This window comes from Triticum dicoccoides, chromosome 1B (genome assembly GCF_002162155.2).
Source record: "Triticum dicoccoides isolate Atlit2015 ecotype Zavitan chromosome 1B, WEW_v2.0, whole genome shotgun sequence".
Taxonomy (NCBI): domain Eukaryota; kingdom Viridiplantae; phylum Streptophyta; class Magnoliopsida; order Poales; family Poaceae; genus Triticum; species Triticum dicoccoides.
The window spans coordinates 523,856,145-523,869,838 of NC_041381.1; the positions used below are offsets into that span (position 1 = coordinate 523,856,145).

The 13,694-nt window shown below is 44.1% G+C and overlaps 1 protein-coding gene and 1 non-coding gene across 2 annotated transcripts in view; both read left to right on the forward strand.

Annotated features, from left to right (window-relative positions):
* Positions 1–2,662: 2,662 nt before the first annotated feature.
* TRNAD-GUC lies at positions 2,663–2,734 on the forward strand. Its single transcript has one exon. It is a non-coding gene; the product is annotated as a tRNA-Asp (tRNA).
* Positions 2,735–11,951: 9,217 nt separating this feature from the next.
* LOC119346786 overlaps positions 11,952–13,694 on the forward strand; it is a 3,796-nt gene continuing 2,053 nt past the window's right edge. The window contains exons 1-2 of the mRNA XM_037615943.1: positions 11,952–12,431; positions 12,537–13,074. Of these exons, the coding sequence (XP_037471840.1) occupies positions 12,557–13,074 (518 nt within the window). The 5' untranslated portion in view covers positions 11,952–12,431; positions 12,537–12,556. The remainder of the gene's footprint in view (positions 12,432–12,536; positions 13,075–13,694) is intronic.

Consider the following 13,694-nt stretch of genomic DNA (forward strand, 5'->3'; position numbering starts at 1 on the left):
GCTATTTCTGAAGAAATGTTGGAATATCATCAAACAAGATATTTACACCATGATTTGGGACTTTTTTGAAGGGAACATTGATATTCAGAGTATTACTACTGCTTTCATCACTTTAATCCCAAAGATTGCAAACCCTATTGGCATGAATGACTTCAGGCCCATATCTCTGGTCAGCCTCCCTCTCAAAATCATTACAAAACTCATGGCCAATAGAGCTCAGAAAATCATTACTTCTGTCATTCATCAGAACGAATATGGCTTCATAAAAGGGAGAAATATCCAGGACTGCTTGGGATTTGCTTTTGAATACATACATCTATGTCATCAGTCAAGAAATCCTATCATCATTCTCAAACTTGATTTTGAGAAAGCCTTTGACAAGATTGAATACAATGTAATTATTGCCATGTTGAAAGCTAAGGGTTTTGGTCCTAGATGGATTCAATGGGTTACCAACATTCTCAATTCTGCATCAACATCTGTTCTATTAGATGGTGTTGCTGGAAAAAAAATTACTTGCAAAAGAGGAGTCAGACAAGGAGATCCTCACTCTCCCCTTCTATATATAATTGTTGCTGATCTTCTTCAGTCTATTATCAATGTTGCCTGGGCAAATGGTGAATTCACTCTCCCCACAAACCAGGCTTATGGGCTTGACTATCCTATTATTCAATATGATGATGATACTCTATTGATCATGCCTGCTGATGAAGAGCAACTCTGCCATCTCAAATACCTGCTTAATCTATTCAGTATGTCCACTGGGCTTTTTGTTAATTACAGCAAATCTTCAATGATCCCGATTAATATGGATCAACAATCTGTCCAAAACCTTGCAAACTCTTTTGGTTGTAAAGTTGAAAGCCTACCTTTCACCTACCTTGGTCTTCCTATGGGCACCACCAAACCCTCTGTCCATGACCTCATCCCAGTTATTACTAAGATTGATAAAAGATTATCAGGGGTTGCCAGGTTTATGAACCATTCTGGGAGGCTCACTTATGTCAATTATGTTGTTGCTTCCATGCCTATATTTGCCATGTGCTCCCTTAAGGTACATGTTACCATTCTGGACCATGTGGATAAATCAAGCAGAAATTTCCTCTGGTATGGAAATGAAATCAACAAAGGTGGTAAATGTCTGGCCAGCTGGGAGATGATATGCAAACCCAAGCAGCAAGGAGGCCTTGGGGTATTGAATCTTAGGGAGCAAAATAAAGCCCTTCTCATTAAGCACTTGTTCAAGTTCTATAATAAAGTTGATGTCCCATGGGTTAAATTAATATGGGAAGCTCACTACCATAACAATGATGTCCCTCATTTCAACAGAAGCAAAGGATCCTTTTGGTGGAAAGATTGCATGAAAATGTATGACCTTTTCAGAGATATGGTTACTTGTGACATCAAATCTGGTTGCACTAATCTGTTATGGGATGACATATGGAATGGAGATATTAGAAAAATTAAATACCCTGAGCTTCACTCTTTTACCCAAAAGGAAAGCATGTCAATCAAAGAAGCCAAGGAACTTGAGAATCTTTACAGCTTGTTTCAGCTTCCTCTTTCCATACAAGCCCACCAGCAATTTCACTTACTATCAGGAGAACTTTACAATATCAGAAACTCTGAGGATAAGGACAAGTGGTCTTTCAACTGGGGTAATAATAAGAACATTACAAGGAAGATCTATGGTCATCTTATGAAAGGTGATGATGCAAATGCCACCTTTAAATGGATCTGGAAAACTTGTTGTCTACCAAGACACAAATTTTTCTGTTGGCTCATGCTAAATGACAGAATTAATACATGCGACCTCTTGATCAGGAAAAACATGCACCTTGACTCCACTATATGTGTCCTATGCAACAGTGAAGACTATGAAGACAGGACTCATCTTTTATTCACCTGTCCATTTAGTCAAGGTTTCTGGTGTAACATTGGTTTTGAATGGAATTCGGATATGGAGATCAACAATATGATTATTGATGCTAAGCACAGATATAAACTTGAACATTTCATGGAAGTCATGATTCTTGGATGCTGGAGCATATGGAACCAAAGGAATGAGATGATTTTTGAAGGGATACCTTACTCATAAATGATTGCAAAAATGATTTTGTCAGATATTTTAAAATGACCATGCTGAGAGCTAAGCCCACTTTAAAAGAGGGCATGTCCTCATGGATAGACAATATTTAATTTTTCAATAATTAGACTAGTCTCCTCCCCCTAGTTTGTACCTACTTGGTTGTTTCCCCAACAACCACTAAATTATGTATTCTGGATATGCTCATAATAAATGAAAATGACACACAGTAGGGGGTTTACCCTATTGTTCTTTGGTCAAAAAAAGAATAACAAACTAGGCAAACCGAAAACAAAACCGAGCAAAACACACTGAGGCGGAGAAAAAACAGGATAAAGCAAACAACGACAAAAAACCGATAAACATGGGCCGGACATGGTTTCAGTGAGCGACGAATAGGGATTGCCCATTTGCGATTTCTGACGCGTGCGAGCCGGGATGATGGGCAAGCGAGAATAGCAATGGGCTTTCGGTCTGAGGAGGTGGGCTTTCCTGCAAGACGCGGAGACGGTCGTTACGCCTTGGTTTTCTATAGCATTATTTGATGAGGCCCTAGATCTTGCATTTATCATTCAAGTCGTTGTAGTATAGTGGTAAGTATTCCCGCCTGTCACGCGGGTGACCCGGGTTCGATCCCCGGCAACGGCGTAATTTTTTTTTTGTTCTCTGTCGTGCGTGTTTTTTTTTTTGTTTTTTTTTGTGCGGTGGATGTGTCGTGTGTGATTATCACGTCCCTGGTTCATCATCCTTGTAGCTGTCTCACCAGTAAAAAAGAATTAGATAGCGTCTCATTGGTACCTTTTCTTTCTAAGTGTTTCCGTAACTTATTGCGACTGCACCACACTCATGTGTACACACATGATTGCTTCTGTAAGTGTTTCCGTAACTTATCATGAAGGTCACGAAAAAAATTTGATTGCACAGAGATGAATGGTGTCTCTGCAGCATATGCAGATCAAAGATAAAAGACCAGTTACTGAACTGTCTCCGTCAGCAAAATAAACCGATCTTGCCGTGCACTTTCAAGTGCTCGTACCATTTCATGATGCTCTGCTCTAAATCAAAGATCGATGCGCAGACTGTTTATGAGCCATGCAGTATATCTCTACTTCTATAAAAAGCTGAGATGGTAATGATGAAATGTCTGTCGTCCTTCATTTACAACCGTTCGATTTACATCCAACGCGTTTGAGACAAACTATGTCAGTTTTGTAAAAAGATCTCTGTACGTCACTCCTCGTCTGCGGATAACCTCCTGCCACGCACGTTCAGCCATCTCTCCCTCTCACCTCATCTAGCCATCTCAGAAAAAAAAGGATTTGGAGAGGTCACTGCTTTCGGCGCCCATCTGCCCCCAACTCCTCTCATGCCTTCTCTCAAGCTGCATTGCCGACCACCACCATGACCCCCTCCTCCTCGCCATCTCCTCTGCCCTCTTCCAAGTCATCCTGAGCTACATTCACGGTGGTCTAGAAAAAATAAACAAAATCAATAATCAAAAAATAATTCTTAAATATCATTTTTTGCAAAGCAAAATAAGTGTTATTTCTTCAAAAGTTTCGGATGCAGGTTGAACACTTGAACGCTTTTGTTTGCAAAAGATATTTTTTATCTATTTTGCCTACATTTACTATTCAACCGGATGCTTGTGAGCTCTGGAGAAGAAATAATATCAGAAGAAACCGACCGCAAAAAAAAAAGATAAAAAAAATATCCGAAGAAACCTATCGATATTTGTTACACATGAGATGACTCTCATATACTTTGTCAAATAAACAACTCTCAAATCAATGCATTTCAATGTTCCGTATAACGCACGGGCATCTTACTAGTTATTTAGTAAACGTCTACTCCCTCCGTTCCTAAATATTTGTCTTTCTAGGCCCTGTTTGGTTCATAAGTCGTAGGACTTATTTATTCATTTTTTTGATGAAAAGGGGTTTCCCCCTACCCCAACTTTTATAAAAAGCCAAGGCAAACAACCAGGCACGGACCGTTCACAGCGCTCGGTGACAGAGAGTAGCTGCCACAGAATAGGAAAGGGTTTTAAAAGACTGCCCTATTACAAATACTTGGGTAGTTCATAACCAACAGACATAACCAGGGAGAACCCGCTAGCTAACATGATAAACTGGCCGCAACTACAGCCCGGTAACGCCACATTGGAGGGAAGCACTAAGATCTCCATGCGATTCTAAGCAATTCCCCTCTTCGGTGGTCCAAAAGCCTTAAACACCGGAGAAATAGCGCACCCTGAGCTTCTGAACAGAGTATTTTCCATTTCTTGATCGTCGTCCCCAACAGGTCCAAGACACACCGTATACTTCGCCATCTTCGACCCTGGAAAACAAAATTATTTCGAAAACGCCATAAGCTCCACAAGGCAGCAGCAGTAACAGTGTTCAAAGCTTCAAGATGTTTTCTTCTCTTCCAAAAGGAAGTTAATCGATCAAAAGAGTTAGGAATATCAATCCTAAAGATATCAGCAACCAGCTTCCAAACATTTTCAGCAACAATACAGTCAAAAAACAGATGTTGGATAGTCTCAGGTTCGTTGCAAAAGACACAGGACATGTCCTCAACATGCCTCCGCTTGGCCAAATTGTCTCTGGTCAAGCTTTTGTTATAATAGATCAGCCAAAGAAAAACATGTATATTCGGTGGCACTTTGATTTTCCATATATCATCCTTAATAGCAGAAGGAATCCCTCCAAAGTTTATTAGCTTATAAAAGGATTTGACCGAGTATTTGTTAGAAGAATCCAGCATCCAAAGGGGTTGATCTGGAGAGCCAGATAGACGAACAGGTTCAACAATCTTGACAAGTTCCCCCCATTCAACTAGCGCATCCTCTGTGACACATCTCCTAAATGTTAATCGTAGCTCACCATCCACCCAGACCTGCGCTAGGGTAGCATCTTGCTGCTGGCAAATACTATAAAGGTCCCAAAATGCAGTTTTTAGAGAACAATCTCCTGTCCAAATGTCATGCCAGAAGGCAATGCTATTCCCATCCCCAGGGACCCATCTATAGAAATTCTTAGCAGCTGCAAGAGCCCAAGATAAGCTTTTCATGAATGGAGAACCAAGAGTCACCCTAGTGTTAAAGAAATTAGGACAAGTGGTGTTGTATTTATACTTCAGAATCTCCTTCCAATCACTGTTTCTCTCATCATAAAATCTTTTTCCCCACGATGCCAAGAGGGCCATGTTAAAATCCCTAAGATTAGGCACCCCCATACCACCAAACTCTTTTTTCCTAGAAATCAGCCCCCAATTAGCAAGGTGATACTTATGAGAATCCCCCATGTTACCCCAGAAGAAGTGAGACATTTGAGAGGTAATCATATCAATTGCCCATTTGGGAAATTTCATAATAGACATAAGATAAGCAGGGATACTGGCAATGCATGTGGTAAGCAAAATCAACTTCCCTCTATAAGATAAAAATCTCCCCAACCAACCTGATATGTTCTTAATAATCCTATCAATAATGGGTTGAATGTCCTCCCTCCTTAATTTTTTAAAATGAAGGGGAACACCTAAATACTTAAAGGGGAAATCCCCCAGCTGGCAGTAAAAGACTTGAGCAAATTCATTGGACAGCTGCTCAGAAATGTTAATAGCATGAAGATCACTTTTATGAAAATTAATCTTCAGGCCAGACAGATTTTCAAAGCAAGAAAGAATCCACTTCAAATTTTTAGCATACTCCAAAGAGTTCTTCAAAAATAAGATGGTGTCATCAGCATATTGTAAGCTGACCACACCACCTGGGAAGGCATGTGGCAAAAGCCCACGAATCAAACCAACACTTGTAGCTTTTTGAAGCATTTTCTAAAACACATCAGCAACTAAATTAAATAGAAGGGGTGAGTGAGGATCACCCTGTTTCAAGCCTTTCCCCCCAAAGAATTGGGGACCATTAGTATCATTAATCCTAACCTGAAAAGTACTTTGATGAATGGTGGATATAACCCAATCCACCCATTTAGCACCAAAGCCTCTAGAAAGAAGCATCTCTTTCAAGAAATCCCAACTAACTCTATCATATGCTTTCTCATAATCTAATTTAAGAATCAAGCCAGCATCTCCAGACCTATGAACTTCATGAATGACCTCATGAGCCATCACAACACTTTCCAAAATGAACCTCCCTTTGATAAATGCAGTTTGGTTGGAGGAAATGAGCCTGTCACATAAGGGAGAAGCCCTAGTGGTCATAGCTTTAGAAAAAATCTTAATGGCACAATTACTAAGGCTGATAGGCCTGAAATTCTTCATGTCTCTGGCCATAGGGATTTTGGGAATAATGGTAATAATAGCATGGTTGAGCTTATATATATCAAGGGTGCCACTTTCAAAGTCTCTAACCATCCACATAAAGTCTTTTTTAATTAGGTCCCAAAAGGTTTGGTAAAAAAGAAAGGACAGACCATCAGGACCAGAGGCACCACTAGCATAAGAATTCATCACAGCTTGTTTGATCTCCTCCTCAGAAAAAGGTCTCTCCAGTAGCTCTCTCTCATCAGTATTAACCATTTCATCTTCAGACCAGAAGTTAGTATCCAAATGGATATCAGGTTTGGGTTCAAAGGCAAATACATCTTTATAAAAGGAGGTAGCCACCTCAAGCATCTCTCTGGTCGAAGTGACCACACCATCAGGACTATTTAACTCAGAAAGATGGTTCTTTCTGTGTCTGTGATTAGCCAGTGCATGAAAATAGGCGTTATTCCTATCACCTTCTAGGATTTTCCTATCTCTAGACCTCTGCCAAAGGGTAGTTTCCTCTTTCTTCCACAATTCATCTAGCTCCTTCTTCATCTCTTTCATCCTGTCATAGTCAGAGACAGATAATTGATGGGTTTCAGACATGACATCCAGTATATCAAACTCCAGAAGGAGTGCCTTCTTCTTCCTCTTAAGAGCTGCTTCCCGATTAATACTCCACCCCTTAATTTTTTTCCTAAGAATCTTGGTTTTAAGCATCCAATTATCAGCTGAGGACTTTTTTTAGTCCGAACTTATAAGTCCCAAGCCCTAAAAAGCCTCTACCTATTTGGTTCCTAGGACTTAGCATGGACTAAAAGACCATATTACAACTATAAGTCCCTATAAGACTGTTCTTGAGAGTCTTATTTCATAAGTCCCAAATGCCCACTTTAAGTCCCTATAAGTCCTTCCTGTTTGGTTTAGATGAGACTTATATGAATTTTTTTAAGTCCCTAAACCGATAAGTCCCTGGAAACAAACACCCTCTTAGAGGTTTCAAATGGACTACCACATACTTTGTATATAGACATATTTAGAGTGTAGGTTCACTCATTTTGCTCTGTAGTCACCTGTTCAAATATCTAGGAAGACAAATATTTAGGAACGAAGGGAGTAATTGGTTTTTGCCTATTTGTTCTACTCTGTGCTACTACTACATAGAGTTCTCGCGGAAATCATGCGTTCTAGACAGGCCAAAGAGGAGGAAGATAACCTTGAGAAACCATGTGTCGCGTCGCGCACACACATGGCACCTCACCTGCATGCGACCGATGGCGCCGTCAGTACAGTCTTAATGCCGGCCCCTCGCTAGACTCCTCCGCATCTGCCCTCCCTAACCTGCGTCGCAATCAATCATGGTGGCACGAAGCATCCCAATCCTGCCCCGCGATTCCACTGTCTCCTCGCCCTTCGTCCCAGCTCGCGGTTAATGCGCTGCCGCCATACGATCCGCTTCCGCTAGCCTGCACCCTCGACGCCGTATCCTGTCCACGGTATAAATGGGAGGCAATGCTCACTGCCAGGGGACATTAATCTCGACGGCAGTACGCTCGCCAGTACCACCGCTACTCGCACCAGCAGCACACCGATTGCATTTCGTGATGCTTTGGCCTGAATCCAGGATCGATCTGCAGACTGTTCGCAGTACAATCTTCGGTACTCCCTGGCAAATCTCTAGCCATTATTTATAGACTGCGTCCACTGTGACGGTAGTACATTGCACTACTTAATTGGCCTGGTCCAATCCGACCCCTGCCTGCTGCCGTCTGAAGTTATGGAGATGCAGGAGGAGTTCTTCCTTCTCCTGGCCCTGTGCATTGGCCTGACATCATAGATAATGAATCTCACCGCACGGCCCTGAGCAACATAACTCGGTCGATTATGCTGCTCTGAACACCGGGCGCCTCTCCTTCTTACTACCATTAGCTCCTCTTGGATCTCTCTCACGGTCTACACGGGTTAGCCGTTTTGATTTGTCATGTAGCATCGAGGATTCTAGCAGTGATTAGAACAACCGAACATGGTGGCAGGGCTGAAGAGTAGGAGTAGGTTTCAAGCCTCCAAAAAGCGCTTTGTCCGGAAGAAAAGTCTAAGCACTTGCTTTAAGACCACCCTGGACTAATTGATGCTTGCATATCAGTACAGTATGTGCCCTGGTGCTTTGCCAATGCCACCAGTAGTGCAATGGCGACATCTAATCCTCTCTCATTATGTACTCGATAGCTTCAATTTCAAAGAGAGAGTGGTCAGTGGTACTATCATGTTGCATTTTGTTTGACAGCAACAGTCACAACTCACGCCTCTAGTACTACACTTTCAGCAAGTATGCACTGATGACGATGCATCGACGCATGCGCGATGCTTCTTAGGGCAGTCACTGGCCGGTGGGACCTAGCCGTCGGCGTTGGATAATGCAGAGAAGATGATGATGATAACATAGAGAACTCTCTTCTCCTCCAGGGACCATGGGGCATGGGTGGAGTGCATGGGAACAGCAGGAAGCAGCTTAAAATACCACCCACTTTGCAGCCAAGATATTAGCGGATCGAGCTGGTGGTGCTTTGTGTTTGTGGGTACTAGTTAAGTAGGAGCAGCAAGAATTATTTCCCTAGATTCCTGCTACGTACTTTAGCTCTTGTTTATTTAACTATGAAGCACTTGGGCAGTTGTGCTTACCACACTCAACCAGCTCCATGCATGCCATCTCCTAGTTTTCACAAGCGTCATTTTCTGCTCGGTTTCACAAGCATCCTTGGCATTTGAACACATCACCAAGCCTCGCTTTCGAAAAGGTTATATCAGTGTCGCGGAAACACACACTGTAAAGCATAGAAAACAAAGTGCTTGCCCTCAAGTTTGTCTTACAACCCAACAACAGTCCAAGAGGAGATCAGCCCAATAAAAGACGCACAAACACAAGCCGATCACAAGGCCCGAAAAACCCACACGCATGTGCCGTGTTTCCTTCCATGACTGGAATGGTGATGAGATCTGGCCCTCTCGCTCGACGGCAACACAACACGGCACGTACAAACGTCAATACTGACTCACGTACACGCATAGAACGTTGCCACATTGGGATTAGAACTACTCCCTCCGTTCGGAATTACTTATCTCGAAAATAGATGTATCTAAAGCTAAAATACGTTTGGATACATCCATTTTCACGACAAGTAATTCCAAACGGAGGGAGTAGGAGAAAGGGCGATTAGCCGGACAAGCCAGGCTAACAAGTCGCGCGCCACGTGTGTCCCTGACCATGTTCCCGTGCGACGCAAAAGCCGTGGCAGGTGAAGGAATCATGGCGGCCGGCCTTTGCCACGTCCACCCGGGGGACATAATGATCTTCCACCCGAGTAAAGTGGTGACGGGGTCCGTCTTCCTGAGGAAAACCTGCCCCCCGGTTGCCACCTTCTCCCAGCGCCAGCGGACCGAGATGGACTGGGGAGCATGGCATCACATCGATCTTCTCTCCGCACTCTCACAGGAGGAGCATTTTAGGGGTGGGCCATTTTATTTTCTGCGGGAATTTAACCATAAGAAGATTCCCACTGACTAATTTTTACGCAACCTATAGTACATCTCATCCTTTGCTAAAACTAAATAGGGGGCGCACATATTTACTTCGCCCCGGCGAAAAAATAACATGATTCATGCGTGCCGAAAACCAGATCATGACAAATCATGGCTGCGTTCCGGGACTGGGAGCATCCAGTGGCTCCGCAGGGAATAATCTCATGACCTGCGTATAGCAAAGGCTGTCATGCTCCGATTGGATACTTCCACTTCCACGCGAAAGCTGGCGAGAACGAAATTGGATATCAGTTTCCTCCAACCCAAATGTGGCATCAGTGGCAGGCGACGGTTTCAGTGCGAGGCAAAGCATCCTTCATTATCGCGCCGGATTAGTAACCTGAACGGCCTACTTCAGGCCGATTGGCCGGTGGCGTGCGGACGGAGCGTGCCTCGCAGAGATGGATCACGAGATGGCGCTTCCGGGAACAAAACAAATCACGGTGGGCCGTGATGCTCCGTGCACGCCTCATCTACACCCTGACACGACGATCATACGTACATACACCCCCTGCTCTGCAACGTACGTACGATTAATTAATCGAGCACGTACGTAGTACGTACGAACTAAAAGTCAACAAATACGAGACCTTGATTATAATAACTTGCCCCTGAAATTGGCGAATCATTGATGATGGCCTAGCGTGGAGTAGCCAATACACTATACTTAACTGACATGGAGTACCCAATACTCAACATCTGCCACTGACATTGCCGAATCATTGATAATCTTGGGGTCAGGACACGGTGGATATATTTCTTTAACGCTATGTTTCGCTCGTCTCATTCGTGTCGGGTTCCACCTTATCCTTTCCCAATTTTGTGCGGCCAGTGTTTTGCAGAATGAGAGAGGTTTTTTTTTGGACATGGAGAGGGTTTATTTAGGACACGGGAAAACATGTCGGTTTTGGATGTTTGAGTCCTCGTAACAAAATCTCTCCGAAGACATGTGAAAAAAAGAACAACCAAGCAAGAACCATTCGAAGGAGAAAAGATCATGTGTGGTACTAAAAGAATATTATGATTTATATTTTCTAGGCATGTGGAACCCAGGTGACTACAGTTGCAGCTCAATGCTCTTGTGAAGAAGAAGAAAAATCAAAGGATGATTCTACCTTATCCTTTCGCAGTTTGGGGGGCACTGTTTTGCACAAGGAAAGGGTTTGTTTGAAACAAGGAGAAAGATACACATTTTCGATATTTGAGTACCGGCAACAAAGTCAAGAATATGGAATATGAAGAACTTAGAATGATTCATTTGAAGGAAAAACATACCACGCGGCATCGATAAAATATTACGATCTCTCTTTTCCGCGTCATGAAATCCAAACAACTAAAATTACAATTCATTCACTTAAGAAAAATCAACAAACCATTAAACATAGTTATTTTGGAAATTACACAACATGTTTCTAGACTGCCACCCATGTTAGCACACAAATTTCGTTATCTCCGGCTTCTTGCTTCCTTATACCTTGTGGCCTTACGAGCCAGTTACCGAACACACAAGAAATATAAAAGGATAGAGATAAACGGAAATAATGTATGAAAACACATCAAACGACAATTTTATGTTCAAACAAGTGATACCGAGTTGTCTCGTCCTTATTTCAAGAACATAATTTACTACCTCGTGGTTTATTTTCGCTAGATTGTCACTGGTTAAAATAACCCCTCAACGAGGAGACCAATATATTACGCTAGACCACACGAGAGCTTGTTGGAGATGTATACACCAAACTACATTGTTGAATTATTTACCATATTTCCCAAAATGGAGTCTACCACAAAAAAAACAGAGTTTGATCTCACAAGCAATTATGATGTCCCACTATATGCCCTAACAAAGCCTTACTATGTAATGACAAAACCACATCACCAAGCAATATCCAACTACTCATTTTGTGTAGATTTTGTGTATGGAGATGCTATATGACAGGTTGACAGAGGCCTAGGGTTTCTCCTTGAAAAAAAAGGAAATAAAATAAAATAAAACTGCTGCTCAGCAGACACCAGTACACCACAGATTCAGAGGAGGCAAATCTTCAGCTGCACTCCTCTCCATGAGACCCATCACCCATGGCCATGGCCATAAGACCACGGTGAGCTGAGCTGACAGTGCCAAGCCAAACCCCTCCACAGTCTCTCCTCCTCCTCCCGACAAGCACAGAACTCGTCTTTTCCTTTCTCCCCCCTTCCTCTTTTCCCCTCACCTCACCTCACTGTGCGGCGTGGCCACTGCCAGTACAATCCGCTCACTCTTTATTCCCCCGGCTGCCCTTGTCTCGTTGCGTGTCCCTCCTGCGGTTATGGATCAAGAAACCTCACGAGAACCCCGCCGCTTCAGCCGTATATTGCCGCATTAGTCGGGGCCCAGCACTCGCCGGATCGTTTCTCGCGATCGCATTGCATGCGCTCTTCCTGATCTCCGACGCGGATTGATTTCATTTCCGTCGCGTTGCCGGCGGCGGGATTCGGGGCGGCGGCATTTTGTCTGGTATTTTCTTCTTCTTCTTCTGTTTCTTGATGGGTTTGGTGGGATTTGATCTTGTGGGTGGCTGAAAATGGCTCGCCCCGTTTCTTGGGATTTTGTTTTGGGTAGGTTGAGGAAGAGGAGGGGCAATGGTCGGCAGCGGCGCACAGTCGGCAAGCGGCGCGGAGGTCGAAGACATCGAGCTCGGCGAGCGGCGGCGCGCGGACGAGTTCGTGGACGACGACGAGGAGGGCAGCCAGTACTTCACGGACGCGGAGGACCGGTCGTGGCCCTCGCACTCGCGCCAAGAGTCCGCCGCCTTCGAGGACTGCATCTCGCGGTGCGCCTCCACCCGCGCCAGCTCCTGCGGCGGCGCCGACAGCGACGCGGACATCGAGGCCGGCGGCGGGCACTTCAGGAAGTCGTCGTGCGTGTCCGAGTGCTCGCTGGACGACGTCGACCTGGAGGCCGGGTTTGGCGGCGAGAGCGCCAAGGGCAGCCCCGACCCCGAGAAGGCCGAGAAGAACTGCCGCATTTGCCACCTCGGCCTGGAGAGCGCGGCGGTCGAGTCCGGCGCCGGCATCACGCTCGGCTGCTCCTGCAAGGGCGACCTCTCCTACTCCCACAAGCAGTGCGCCGAGACCTGGTTCAAGATCAGAGGCAACAAGTAAGCTCGCACTCTGTCAGTGCGCCGCTACATTTCCTGCTCAGTAATTAACCTGAATAAACTGCCAACTCACTAAAGTTCAGTTAATTGGATTAGGCATAACGCTCGAACAGTTGCAGGCAGGGTTTTTGTTTCAGGGATTTATGTATTCGGTGACAGTAAAGAACTGAATTTTGCTTGGCTTTTCTGAAAGAGGGTGCATTCGGGTGGATGAACACATGGTTAAGGAATCTTATGAGGTGGTGTTTTCTTTAGTGCTTTGTTTCTTTACATTGGTAAAGGTAAAGGGGGGCAGATGGTGAGGAAAAAGGCAAAGTGCTGGATCGATTAGTAGGGGTATGTATAGGGCTGTAGGAACTAGGAAATGTTGAGATCATTGGAGGGGGGTGAAAGTAGGATTGGTTCTTCAATCTGTCGTTCTAACAGAAACTCATCTGTTTCCTCTCCTGAATTGTTGTGTTGAGTGTTGACCAAGTTTGTTTCTTAATAGATTGACTTGGTCTGATGCGAATCTGTGAGACATGTGTTTCTGTTTGGTGGTGTAGGTCAGGTGACACTTCCCACTACAAAAGTGTTTGTTTTGATGGAACTGTAGGTGAGAATCATGACCTTGGTGATAG